Source organism: Trichechus manatus, unplaced genomic scaffold (genome assembly GCF_000243295.1).
Source record: "Trichechus manatus latirostris isolate Lorelei unplaced genomic scaffold, TriManLat1.0 scaffold00100, whole genome shotgun sequence".
NCBI lineage: Eukaryota > Metazoa > Chordata > Mammalia > Sirenia > Trichechidae > Trichechus > Trichechus manatus.
In genome coordinates, this window is record NW_004444036.1 from 913,264 (window position 1) to 927,645 (window position 14,382).

The 14,382-nt window shown below is 42.7% G+C and overlaps 1 protein-coding gene across 1 annotated transcript in view; it reads left to right on the plus strand.

The window, feature by feature from the left end:
* REPS2 (RALBP1 associated Eps domain containing 2) overlaps positions 1-14,382 on the plus strand; it is a 193,917-nt gene that overhangs the window by 113,109 nt on the left and 66,426 nt on the right. The window contains exons 11-12 of the mRNA XM_023737251.1: positions 1,910-1,955; positions 5,893-6,029. Of these exons, the coding sequence (XP_023593019.1) occupies positions 1,910-1,955; positions 5,893-6,029 (183 nt within the window). The remainder of the gene's footprint in view (positions 1-1,909; positions 1,956-5,892; positions 6,030-14,382) is intronic.

The following is a 14,382-nucleotide window of genomic DNA, read 5'->3' on the forward strand; positions in this document are numbered from 1 at the left end:
AAGCTTGAAAAATTAGGAACCTTTATTTATACGTTCTATAACAGGAATATATTATAATTCTAAAATACACTTAGTTTTGAAAGTACCTTCACTTTCCTATCTCTCCCTGTGAGGTGTGGGGGCTGCATTTTCATTATCTTCATTCCAGAGATGAGGAAACTAAGGTTCCGAGAGCTAACAGCGACTTCATGCCATGGCCAGGAGGAGAACATAGGGCCTCAGGACTCCCGGCCTGATCTCTGGGCCGCTCTCTCCACTGCTTATCCTCACCCCTCGCCCCAGGTGCCTGTCTGTTTATCTCTCACCAACAGGGCTCACCCCTCCTTGCACACCCATTCCTATCCCAGCAAAAAGAAAAAGATAATTAACAGTTGGGAACAATATTTTAACACAACTGGGACTTCTCCTACTCATGGGCTCCTGGAGAGCCGGGGGCCTGAGGGAGAAGAGGGGCATGGAGCCAGCGGTGGGAAGCCTGCTCAGAGGGCTCCCTCAGCCCTGCGGTGAGTCCATCACTGTCTGTTCACCTGGCCCCAAGGCAGCCTCTGTGGCTCGGAGGAGCTGCTCCCCTTCGGCCCCCACTCTTTGCTGCCTGGGCTTTGTAGGAGGGAGGTGTTTTCTGTCCACATCCAGGCGCACGTGCATGACATCGGACAAGAGGGGCCTTAGACACATTGGGCTTTCCGTGCTGGTTTCTGAGGCTGTGGCCGTGTTGCAGAGGGTTGAAGTCTAGAGATTCGTGTGTTCTCATTACAACAAGCCAAAGTGCTTAGGTTGGGAAAATGCCTCTCTTATGCAGCTGACCATTTCTAAGGGAATATATTGGTGGTGTGCTTTGTGCTTTGTTAGCGTTTCTGAGGATTTTCATCTCCCCTTTCTGCCCTGCTCATCTAACCCAAGGATTTTAATGATCATCATAAATTCAGGCTGCTTCATAGTGAGGAGGGTGTTTATCTTTGTAGCGGTGTAAAAAGAATGGGATAATGTAGGGCGACATTTTCTTTTTGGAAGAATTTGTGCACACGAATATATAAATTACATTCTCCCTGTTCCTGGTTAGTAGCACTCTGTGAATTTTTATGACATTTCATGATGAAAACATTTCAGTGTTTGCAAAACCTTAGCATAGCTGGTGGTTTCTAAAGTTGTCTTCCATAAGGGATTGGAAACATAAAAAGAGGCTTCATGTTTTTATAAATGTTTCTAGTTACTCCCGACAATTTATGGTGGGGAAGTAGGCTCCACAAGTGTCGATCGTGGGCAAATTAGTTTATGATTGAAATTTGGTAAGGAAAAGTCTTACGGGTGACAAAATATTTTGACTATTTCATTCCATAATACTTGCTGTACGACTTGGTCATAGAGACACGGGGTACAAGACTATTTTCTTATCGGAAAAGCGGCATAGCTCATTTCAACTGACTTGTGGGCTTTGATTTCTTGTGGCCATGCTGCTCTTGTAGTATATTTTAAGAAATATGGAGCACGAGACATTTCTTCCTAGCCTTCAGGGGACACTAGTTTAAAACCTATTACTAGGCTACCATGATCGATCAAGATACCCTTAAGTACGAACTCATTATTATATAAAAAGATAACCCTCTGAAAAGGTTTTCTTTTCGGACTGGAATTTCTTTATTAATCAACTTAGATTTGAGAATGGCTTCTTTGATAGTGTTCTGATGAAAGGGAAAATATGTTGGTTTTTTTTGCCTTTTAATGGTGCCATTAATTTTAGAAATAAAATTATGAAATCATGAGCATGTGGAAGGCGTCCAAGTTCTCCACATGGACACCTGTACCTCACGTTTACCTGTTGATGTGTTCTGTACTAGCCCAGGTGCTGCATATAAACCTGTTTAACTGCAGAAATGAAACCCAAGCAAACAACAAATAATCTTTGTTTCAGCAACGCCTAAGGATTCCAACAGTCTGAAAGCAAGACCAAGATCCAGGTAGTGTTTGTTTAATTTCTGCTTTTATGTCCTTTGTGCCTTGTCCCTGCCTAGGCATAAAACCTCCACCTCAAAACCCAACCCGTGCTCTCCTTTTCCTTTAGAGTTGGAGCTTAGAATATGGGTAATTTCACTAGCTGGGAGTGGCTGCATTGGAACACATAGTGATGCTGGGGAGACTCTTCATTTCTGTTTTTATTCTAGAAGGTGGTGGTGGATACTCTTTGGTCCCCTGATCTGAAGAGGTAGGCTGTGTGATTATGACCCAATTGTCACAGGATGATAACTAATGGAGGGAAGTAACTTTGAAAAGAGGGGAATACAATGATAAGGTAACTAACACTGAAATTTGATATCACGACAAAGGTAACATCCAAAATTAAGAAGTATGAGGAATAAAATCTAGAGTAGGAAAAGCAAATGCTTATGATTACTTCAGTGAGGATTGAAGCTTCTGCTTATCGAAGTCAGGTGAGCAGAGTATTGGTCTGTTTGATCCCCTCCTAGAGCCTCTTCTTGGCTTCAGCGTTTTTCAGTGGTCAGAGGAGAGTAGAAGAGGGAGAGTAGAAGGGGCAGAGCTGCGGTGGACTTCCGCAGAGAGGAGCAGAGAAGGAATAGGAGACACTAATAGATGGAATCAATCAAAGAGGTGAGATGCTACGGGGACACTTTGCCAGTAGAACTGAAGTGCAAGATCCGGTACTCTTGTGTGTGTTTTTGTAAGTTCTGCTTTGACCCTTAGTGACATTTTTCTTCCTTTTGCTAGTAGACATATTCCTGAAAAAGTAAATTTAATTCTAATCATATTTTATTTGCTTGAAATACTGATCTTTAAGGAAATCTTGTGTCCTTGTAAATCGAAGAGTTACCCGAGTTTATCTTTTACACCTGGATTTTCCAAATTGGGCTTTTGTTCCCTTGTTTATAGAAAGTGTAGACATCTTTATATTTTTAAAAACAATAAATAGAGTAATTTATTTTGGTAGAAAAGGGGTGTAGTCACTATTTCTCTCTATGACCATCACCTTACTGGTAGTCATCCTTTTTAAAAGGGTGAATGAATCTTTCACAAATGAGTCTGTATTGGTTTAGGGATGTAGAATAGTAATCTTTATCTTCTTTCATGATAGGAAGAAGGCTCTTTTTTTTTTTAAATTTTTTCCCATACAAAAATTTATACGTATGTTGTTATGTGACTCTAATTGCTCTCCCCATTCTGTGACAGCACACTCCTCCTTTCCGCCCCTGATTCCCCATGTCCATTCAGTCAGTTCCTAACCCTCTCTGCCTTCCCATCTCACCTCTGGACAGAAGCTGCCCCTTTGGACTCTTGTATCTACTTGAGCTAAGAGGCACACTCCTCACGAGTATCACTTTATGTCCCACAGTCCAGTCCAATCCCTGTCTGAAGAGTTGGCCTTGCAAATTGTTTTAGTTCTGGGCTGATAGAGAATCCAGGGGCCATGCTTTCCGGGGTTCCTCCAGTCTCAGTCAGACCATTAAGTCTGGGGAAGAAGGCTCTTTAAATTGCAGAAATCTGCTTCTGGGTACTATGTTAACCATAAATTAAACTTCCCGTTTTTTGCTCTTGCTGATCTCTCCTTGCTCCCCAAGTGAGTGAAATTATAAAATCTCAGTCACATATTCTATTATTAATGTGTTGGACTAAATTATATATATGTATAAATTTCAGTCAACTATATTTATAAATATAAATAAGTATATATATCTTAGAGATTTTCTCCTGGTCTGACTTAGAGTTTTTTATGTTTACTACTCTCAACTGGGTCTTAAACAAAGGAATCAAATCATTTTATCTTCCTTTTTTAAAATAATAAAGCATTGTTGAAATTAAGGGAAAGAAAATCACCGTTCTAACACTACTGTGTTCATCATTTTGTTGATTCCCTGCACATTTATATTTTAATTGGTTGTGGTCATAGTTATACAATCTCATTTATTTGCTATTCACTGACTTTCCATATGAAAATATAAATACATAGATTACATATGGAAACGAGATATGTGGTATGGAATATGTATGCACACACAGTGAAACCTGTGAGAGCCGGAACACGATGGGACTGCCTTGCTTTTCCAGGTCTCGCAAGTTTTCTGCCTTTGGCAGGGTGCAGTCTTACCACTTTTCTGTCATTCTCTATTAGTGGAAAATATTTGTGTTTTCCGTCTCTGACAGGTTTCTGCCTTACACAGGTTCCGGCTTTTGCAGGTATATATATATATATATATACGGTGTCTCTAAATCTATATCTGGCATAGAAGGTTCTTTTAATTTCTAGTTACACTCGTTGCTGTCGAGTTGATTCCGACTCCTAGTGACTGTGTAGGACAGAGTAGAACTGCCCCATAGGGTTTCCAAGGAGTGGCTGGTGGATTTGAACTGGTGACCTTTTGGTTAGCAGCAGAGCTAATTTCTAGTTAGGGTCTCTAATTTCCTTTTTAAATTATGAGTTCCCATTTAACAGCTTTGCTTTTATATCAGTCATTTTCTTCTGCTTGAAAGTGTTAGAATATTCTTCCCTACTAGTTCCTGCATGTCTTTTTGCCTTGCCTGTCTTGCCAGTTGTTACAGAGACCATCCTAAAGTATTCACATGGCAGTATGGTGGCTTCACTAAAGATTGCAACCTTGCAAGACAAACAAAACCCTCAGCTTCCACAAAGAAACCTTCAGGAACTCATTCAGGAAAATAGAAACTCGCTATGTCAGGTCGGCAGTTCGAATCCACCAGCTGCTCCTTGGAAACCCTAGGGAGCAATCCTACTGTGTCCTATAGGGTCACTATGAGTTGGAATCTACTCGACAGCAACGAGTTTTTACGTCAAAAACAGCGTGACCAAGAACAGAAGGAGCCTATAAGTAATTGTAGACTCTAATTTTATAAGAACCACTCTAATAGCACAATAGGAAGGACTGTTTTCTGAGGTTAATTTGTCTTTAGGACACGTCTAATGCAAAGGTCGTGGTCTTCTTTGACATGAAGTTAGTGGGGAAGCTGAGTAGCACACGTACCCATTCACCTCCTAAGTCCTTTTCTGGATCATCATATTGGAAATCTGTCTTTAAGCCTATTCCTAAGCAGTAGACCAGTGTACTGAGGTCTCTAATGTACATTCTAGCTGCTGTTGCCAGAGGAGTTCTTCCTTGGCTCACCAGGCAATCACAGACCATTTTGTAAATGGAATTTAGAAACAGAGCGATTGGAGTTTGAATTGTACCTATGTAATTTACTAGCTCTGTGACCTTTGTCAAATTATTTAGTTCCTTTTTCTTTAAATGTCATTATTGGAGTTACAGTCTCCAAAGTCGCCTAGTTAGTTACAGCCTTGCTGCAGATTGAGGGAGAAGGTTCAGATGAGGCTTTTGCTTTGAACATTTCCAGAATAACCCCTATTTCTCAGGACATGTAAACTTCCACCCCTCAACCTGGTTGATGTGTATTTTCCTTCCCTGAATTTCATTTGTGGCATATTCCCTTGAACATTTGATTCTTACCCTCAGCTTATCTGTGCTTACCCCAGTTCCATATGTGCCTGCCATCACATTTGCATGTAAATAGGAGAAAGGGTCTGCAGTTAATACCACGAAGACCTTCTCTTACGATATGGAAGTGCCTAAGCTGCAGGGTTTATGTGCTATTCCTGTTAATCATTCCAGTAGGCACTGATTTGAATTTACATAAGGCTTTTCGTTTTGGGTATATTTAGGTCTAAGGTGTAATAAGAGCAAGGAATTTAAAAAGGTCCCAATTCATGGTTGGGGTTTGGACAATTCTTATAGATCATGGCATCTGCTTGGGGAGCTTGTAAGCCCTTTGCAGTCACACTGACTTTGAGAGTATTTCCCATTTCAAAATCCCACTTCTGAAAGTAAAACTTTGTCATTTCCCTTCTGACCTTCCCTTGTTTTGCTGCAGATCTTACTCTAGCACCTCCATAGAAGAGGCCATGAAAAGGGGTGAGGACCCTCCTACGCCACCACCACGGCCACAGAAAACCCATTCCAGAGCCTCCTCCTTGGATCTGAATAAAGTCTTCCAGCCCAGTGCGCCAGGTGAATTTGCACCCCACCCCAACCCTTGCCCTTCCTGTTGGGACCAATGGGTCTGTGTTGACCACAGAGGCCTTTAGGTGTGCAGAGGAAGAGCCAACCTGGCCATTCCTCACCTCATTAAGGGCTTTACGTTGCTATGGCATTCCCCCGGGGTTGGGGGGAGTCAGTTCTAGGCAGATACATAGCACACATATCTGGAGCATTGCCCACACTTGCTATGGATCAAGAATTAGGAAATTTTGTAGCAAGTGGGTAAAAATGTTGCCACCCCAAGAACCCCTGAATGAGTGGTTGGGGTCTTGTTCTCAGCATCATGGTAATTCGTAAACAAAGTTGCTGCCTGTCATTTCCTCAGACGGCTTATGTAGTCCTTGTTTGAAAGACCTTGGTGATCAATGGCTTACTAGAACCTTCTCCTGCATTTATCCTTGTGGAGAAGATCATGTGTCCTGTAGGGTTTAATGCTAAGGGGGTTATAAATCTGAGTGATGGTTAGATGGTTGGTGGAGGGATCTAAGGCAACGGCCCCTTCAAGTGGGATGTTCTGAGGCTTCTGGATTGACACTTTGTTGAGCCAACTGCCGTACAGCTGGGCTGGAGGTGGGGAAGGCCAGAGGGACCTGTCTGATGCCCCCTGAGAATCCGAGGAACAGAAGATGAGAAACGTAGCTTTGCCTTAGTGAAAGTGATAGAACACAGCACCATCCCAAATGTTATTTTGGGAGCAACAAGGGCCTTTCCACTGACTAATGTAGGCAAGCTATAAATACGATTCTTTCCTGGAACTCTTTCTATATCTATGTGCATTTTAAATCAAGCCAGCGTCAGATGCTAGTGATTTGAAGATTATTATCTTTTTTCCTAAAGCGAGAAGAGACTCTCCTTGGCAGACACATTAACATGACCTCGGTGTCCGGGCAGAGCGCAGCATGTTTCATTTGTTCTAATAAAGTCCTCTCCTCGCAGTAAAGTTAGAGATTGTTTTTTAATGCACTAGAATCTGGAACTCCCTGTGAAATTTGATTCTCTGCCATGAGTTCATCAGGCAAAAATTTGCCTTGAATTTTCCCCTATACTTTGATCCAGATTCTGGTATAATTTCATAGTAACTGGTGTTTGGGGTGGGGGCAGCCACAGATGATGATGCTATAAAAATTTTACGTGGCGGCTGGATTATGACCTAGATGATTTTTATATGGATGCAAGAAGATTGAAACAGTCTGGGAAGCTATCTCAGTACTTCCCCCTTGCAAAGGAGGGAGGCTGGACAGTGTACACATCTCTCAGGTTGGCTAACCAGCCAGGAGATGCCAGCTGGGTTTGAGGACTAATGTCCTGGGGTTTTTAAGACATCCTATAATGTAGTGGAAAAGAGAAAACTGGAGGTGGAGCCCAGCTCAGCTGCTTATTAATGTTGGGTTTGGGGCAAGTGCTGTAGTCTTTCTGCATCCCAGAGTCCTACTCTGTGAAATAGAGCTGATGTTCCATGGCCTCGTTAGGTTTCAGGGAGACAGTGAACATAATCCAAATCACACTAGATTTGGCACACTCTCCCCTCTCCTTCTTTCTCTGTCTTCTCCGACCCCATGTGATCTCATTATAAACAAGGCAGAAATTATTAATGACTTTGTATCCGTATCTTTGTTGCTGGCTTAAAGGCTGTAGACATTCGAAGTGTAGATATACGTTGCCCAACTGCACTATAGAAAACTTGTACCTATCATTTTACCCCACCAGCAACATTGTCTGAGAGTGTTTCCTACCCACTTGCCAACACTGGTTAGTGTTACTCTTTTTAGTCCTTACCAATCTGGTAGGTGACAGTTTACATTTCACTGATGCCTAGTGAAGCTAATCATCTTTTCCTATCGTTTTTGGCCATTACTGTTTCTTTTTTTGTTTAATTGCCTGCTCAGAAAGCTCACGTAGCTTCTGTGGCTGCATCTCCCTTTGCCTAACCAGAGACCTCTTCACGTTGGCCTCTGAGCTTCTGGGCCTCTCTTATCTCAAATATTTGGGCCCAGAGGTGAGCATGGTGATGCCAACTTGCTGCTGCACTGGGTCATTGTCCCTCCAGCCCCTGTACCCCCTCCTTCTGCCATCTTTATCACTTAAGACAGACTGTACCAGGGCCCTTCTGTTTATAACAATAGAACAAGAAGTAAAGGTATAAAAAGAAGAGAAGAAAATGTGAGATGAAACAAGATGTGAACTTGAGTTGAAAGTGAAAGAGAAAAATGAAGCTAATGTTTAAAAAACGAGATTTGACAGGATTGTGAAAAACAGAGTGAATGAGGTTAAGTTGCCGAGACAGAGGGGCTTAAAGTGAAGGGGTGAGATGGAAATGAGATGCAAAGATGCAAGAATGAAAGAGGAAAATAAAGACAAAGATGAGTGGTTATTACACAGGAGTGAAGGTGTTTATACAAAGGAAGAGGGAGCAAACAGAATAAAAGACTTTAGACCCAGACGAGGAGAGACCACAGACTCTAGGGTTAGGGTTTGGGTAGGATTTCAGGTAATAACTTAGAAGTAGGCGGCGTTAATGCTTCCAAATTTATGGAGATGGGTAACACAACAAGGGGAAAAATAACAAAGGCTAATTTAGAATGTAAATCTATGAGAATGAACAAGGCCAACTTTGGAAGTGATGGGACAATTTGAAATCTGTGAAGACAGTGTGAGGGTGTGATTTAAAGGAGCCTAGACTACCCCAAGGAGTCCCTGGGTGGTGCAAACGGTTAAAGTGCTCATCTGCTAACCGAAAGGTTGGAATTTTGAGTCCATCCAGAGGCACCTCAGAAGAAATCCTGGTGATCTACTTCCAAACAATCAGCCATTTTTTGTCCTGTGGTACACGGTCTACTCTGACGCACATGGGTCATCTGGAGTCGATGGTGTCTGGTCTGGTCAGACTACCCCAGGGTTCTAGGTGCTGACATCAAACCGAGAGTATGGGTTTTCACAGGGAGTTCACCATTTGTAATAGCTGATCCGCATGTTGGACCCATCCCTTCACAGTCTCAGACATCTGCTGTGTTTTGAGCGGCAATAAAAATGTGCAAGAAAGTCTAAATCAGTGATGAGGCATGTGTACAAAACCCAGAGGCCATCACACCCGGGACTTGCTCAGTGATGATTAGATTTTATAGCTCTGTAAGTATAGCCACGAAATACCTTTTATTATTAAAATTCCTGTAAGAAAAGCACATTGTGAAGCCAATACTTTCTAGACCCAAACCTCCTTTTCCTCATGGAAGCAGTTGTTTTCACGAGGTAATTTTTTGATAAAAGGGGCTTCTTTTGTTCCACCATGCGGTGTCGGAAACTTCCCTTCTTCCACTCTTGATTCTGACCTGGCGCTTCCACAGGCATGCCTGAGGTTGGCAGCTTTGGGTTTCCATGGTGATGATAAGAAGCCTCTGTGCTGCCTTCACCGCACAACCCTGTCCCAGTCATTTAGCTTTCAGCTGGCAGAGGGGCAGAGAGTGTGTGGAGGAGATGGAGCCATTCCTTTAAAGCATCAGACCCTAAACTCTCATCACTGCCACTAGGAACTAACTGGGGAAACCTCATCCCATGGCTGAACCTCACTGCCAGGCGGCTGGAAATGGAGTCCCTTCCGTGGCTGGGCAGCCACTTTCTAGCGACACTTCTCGTACTGTGAAAGAGGAGAATGGATGTTGGCAGGACAGCTTTTTCCACCACACCCCATTTGGCCAAATACGTTGTGATTCACAATGTTAAAAATGTTGTCATGGCTGAAAAAACCACAGCCATGGGTAGTATCTGCCCATGGGTGGGTAATTTCCTAGCTCTGCTTTTGACATACTGATAATAAGAACTTTAAAAGGTCAGTCTACGGTTAAGAAATTCCAGTGCATCCGTACCATCTTATGAAGCTGTTAAAAAGAACAAGGCAGCTGTATATGTGTACTAGATGGAAAGATATCTGACATAAGTTAAGTGGAAAAGGCATGGTGTAGAGTACATATGTTTGTAAATGTATGAACAGTTTCAGAAAGGACAATTTCAGGAAGAGAGTGGTAACAGTGGTCGTCTGTGAGGAAGAGAAGAGGGTGACTGGGGACAGAAGTGGGAGGGAGACTGATTTTTCACTGAATACCCATTTATCGCTTTTTAATTTTGCATCATATGCAAATATTACCTATTACAAAAATTTTTTTTTAAAATTTTATACCTGCAATGACAAGGTGGTACCAGAGATGTCCTTCCTGGCTGAGGTTAACCTGTCTCAAACTTGCCTACCATTCTGTATCCATGGTCTCCTTATGACCATCTGCTACCACCTGCTAGAATGTAGCTAAAATGACAGAAAGCATTCCAGAGCATTTTTTAAGGCTCTGATAGTTTCTTTGGATTCCTTATTACCTCCTCAGTGCCCCCCACCAACATTGAAGAGTAGTTTTGGAGGACTTCCCAGGCCTTTACTGGCAGTTGTACAGTTGGGCAAAGTGTCATGGTAAGGGCTCAGCCTTAACTAGGAAGATAAGGTGAGTTTACTGAGCAGTGAACTGGTAAGAGTCTATTGTGGGTGGTCTACAAATGAATATTTCTTTCTACAACTTGAGAAATAGGTAAACCCCTTGGGAGAAGGAGATGTCCTCAAGACGTTCTGTATTTGGCTGATTGTTCTTCTATCTCCTGTATTTCCCATAAAATGGTAGATCTAGATTTGATCTGAATTGGAGTAGATTTTTGGCAAGAATACTTCCTAGTGATGTTGTGGACTTCCTATTGCATCACATTAGGAAGTCTCTGACGTGTAATGCCTCTTTTAGTGAGGTTTGATTGATCATTGAGTTCAGGTAGTATCAGCCTGATCTATCCGTTATGATAGTGATCCCCAACAGTCTTTCACATAGTGGTTTTATCAGCTACCAGTGATCATTGCCTAAATCCAGTGGTGTGTTGGTAAATGTTTAACAACTGATCAGTTGTCAACTTTCGTGGTGTAAACACTCATACCATGGCCAATTTCAAGCTACCAATGTGTCACTGAAGGTGGAATTGGGAATAGATGCGCATAGTCAGTTCTCACAAGCTGGTATGAGTTGTTTCCAACAAACTACTGCTTCTATCATTATTTTACTGGGAGTTGCAAAATAGTGATAATCTTTATTTTTATTTCTTCTGCTTTTATTAATTGGGGCTATGATTTATTTAACCATTTTCCTATTTTTGGACATTTAGCTTGTGACTGTTACAAAGGTTGTGGGTGGAAGGAGACCATAAAGCAGTATAATTCTCAGCATGTCAGTAAATTCCTTATGTGCATCTGAGTATATAGAATTATATGAAAACTGAAATAGACTTTAGTGATGGTGACCAGGAAAAATATCCTACTCATTCAACCAACATTTACTGTGTGCTTGGCACTATGGAGAATTCCAAGAGGAATATGGATGTGGCCCCAAATCCTGCCAATCAATGGTATAGTTAAGTTACGTGGTGATTGTGAGAAAGGTGCTGAGTCTGGATGGTTTCTAGCCAGGATGATCAGTGGATATATTGGGGGTGGGGCACAGAGCTGTTTAGTTAAACTTTGAAGGGTGAATATGATTTTTGGAGACAAATTCTGTTGATTCTTTCTTAACATCTGCCTTGGTTCACTTAATTACTACCAGTTGTCTGGGCTACTATAGTAGTCTCTAATCTGGTTTGCTTGCTTCGTTCTTTCCTTCATAGAGTAACAGGATTAATTTTCTTCAAGAACAACTATGATGTTACCTCCCTACTCAAAACCCTTCAGGACCGACTATGTTAACACCAAATTCCTTTGTCTTGACAACTGGAGCTGAAGTCATGGGAATACCTGAATTCAGTAAGGGACACAGTACCATGGCTTGGTATGCCAGAGGAGGAGTGTATTTCAGGAAGGAAGTAGAAACCAGAAGTCTCAAGTCAGCTGACTGGTCAAGAATAATAGAGATTGGGCGGGGGTGGGGGGCAAGATGGCAGAGTAGTTGGATGCTTCTGGTGGACTCTCTTACGACAAAGACCCGAAAAAACTAGTGAGTTGATTATATATGGCAATCTGGGAGCCCTGAACATCAAAGGCAGAGTTGAGGAACCGGACTGAGTGGCAGCGGGAGGGAGAGGTGGTTCAGAAGCAGCAAGGAGTTGCCAGACCTGACCTAGCGAGAGCCTGAGCCCTTCAGGCTTGAGTAGTTTGTGGGTGAGCGGTGAGGCAGGCAAGTGGCAGTCCTCGGGAGGTGCGTATTCCCACAGCGGGAGAGATCCAGAGCGAGAGTCTACACGGCCACCCAGCACCAGTGAGAAGCAGCCCTCATCGGCGAAAGATAAGTAATTGCCTATGGCTTACCGCAGGGATCAGAAACACCCCCCTTAGGGAAAAACCTCTCTCCCATTTACCTCCTCGCTCCCTGCTCTGCACTGGGTACCGGACAGGCTTCAGCAATTGCTGAGTCCCGTGGGCTGGAAGTGCGATCTGTCACATGCCTTGAGCCATTCTCCCTGCCTTGGAGAGTGAACAAATTAACTAACGGGGAAAAAATAAACTGCCAACTCCCCTAAGCCAGGAACCCTTAGGCACAGGCATAAGAGATCCACGGACTTTGAATGCCTTTCCCACTGCATAGACTTGTGTGGGCCCATCTCAACAGCCTAGGCCCTCATTACTGCAGTACAACAGGGTATATACCTGAACTCTAACTTCAACTGTTTCAGCTGTGAAGTGGCAGGTTCTTCACATTTGACACTGCTCTGCCCATTAAGCAGGGTCTTCACCTACCCACATCAGGGGCCTGAGGACTGGTGGCTACACCCACACCACCTAGCCACCTGCTCTAAGGGCCCATGAATAAGAGGTGCCCCCCAGTCCTTTCAGCCAACAGCATTAGGTGCTTATAGTCCGGCTGCAAAACTCACCCACCTGCGTGCTCTAAGGAACAGGGACACGCATTCCTCCTGGACACTCGGCGCCGTCAGCCCCTTGCCTTGCTCAGAGTCTGTCCCCCTGCTGCAGCCAGATGCCTGCCTGTGCCTACACCAATCACCCATGCCTGTCTAGGACTGTAAGTGAGAGCCTACACCACACACTTGGTGGCTATCTACCTGGGCACCTGAGCTGGCTCCATATAGGAGGTTGGGCGAACTCCTGAGCTCACATACCTAGTAGCAGATCTAACCACCTGGTGACAGGACATTAGAGCTTCAAAGATGCCAGTAATCAAACTAGCTCATGTGAGCAGCCTATTTGGGCATATCAAAATAAAACAAGAAGCTGGGACACAGTAAGCAAACATAAATAAATAACTTATTGATGGCTCAGAGATAACACTCAATATCAAATCACATAAAGAGGCAATCCATGATGGCTTCAGCAAGCTCTAAAAGTAAAGAATCTGGAAATTTTCCAGAGGAAGAAAATTTCCTGGAATTACTGGAGACAGAATACAAAAGATTAATATACAGAACTCTTCAAGAAATTAGGAAGGAAGATAAGCAAAACACAGAACACATGATAGAGGAAATTAAAAAGATTAGAGAAGAACGTAATGAAAAATTTAACAGGCTGCAAGAATCCATAGAAACACAGCAATCAAATACAGAAGATTGACAATAAAATGTCAGAATTAGACAACTCAGTAGAAAGTCATAGGAGCAGAATCGAGGCAATGGAAATCAGAATCAGTGAGATTGAAGATAAGGCACTTGACACCAATTTATTTGAGGAAAAATCAGATAAAAGGATTAAAAAAAATGAAACCCTAAGAATTATATGGGACTCTATCAAGAGGAATAACCTGCGAGTGATTGGAGTACCAGAATGGGGGGGTAGGGGATAACAGAAAATACAGAGAGAATTGTTGAAGATGTGTTGGCAGAAAACTTCCCTGATATCGTGAAAGATGAGAAGATATCTATCCAAGATGCTCATCACACCCCACATAAGGTGGATCCCAAAAGAAAGTCACCAAGACATATTATAATCAACCTTGCCAAAACCAAAGATAAAGAGAGAATTTTAAGAGTTGCTAGGGATAAACGAAAAGTCATCTACAAAGGAGAGTCAATAACAATAAGCTCGGACTACTCAGCAGAAACCATGCAGGCACGAAGGCAATGGGATGACATATATAAAGCCTTGAAGGAAAAACACTGCCAGCCAAGAATTATATATCCAGCAAAACTGTCTCTCAAATACGATGGCAGAATTAGGGGATTTCCAGATAAACAGATGTTTAGGGAATTTGCAAAAACCAAACCAAAATTACCAGAAATACTAAAGGGAGTCCTCTGGTTAGAAAATCAGTAACATCAGATAACAACCCAAGACTAGAACACAGGACAGAGCAACCAGATATCA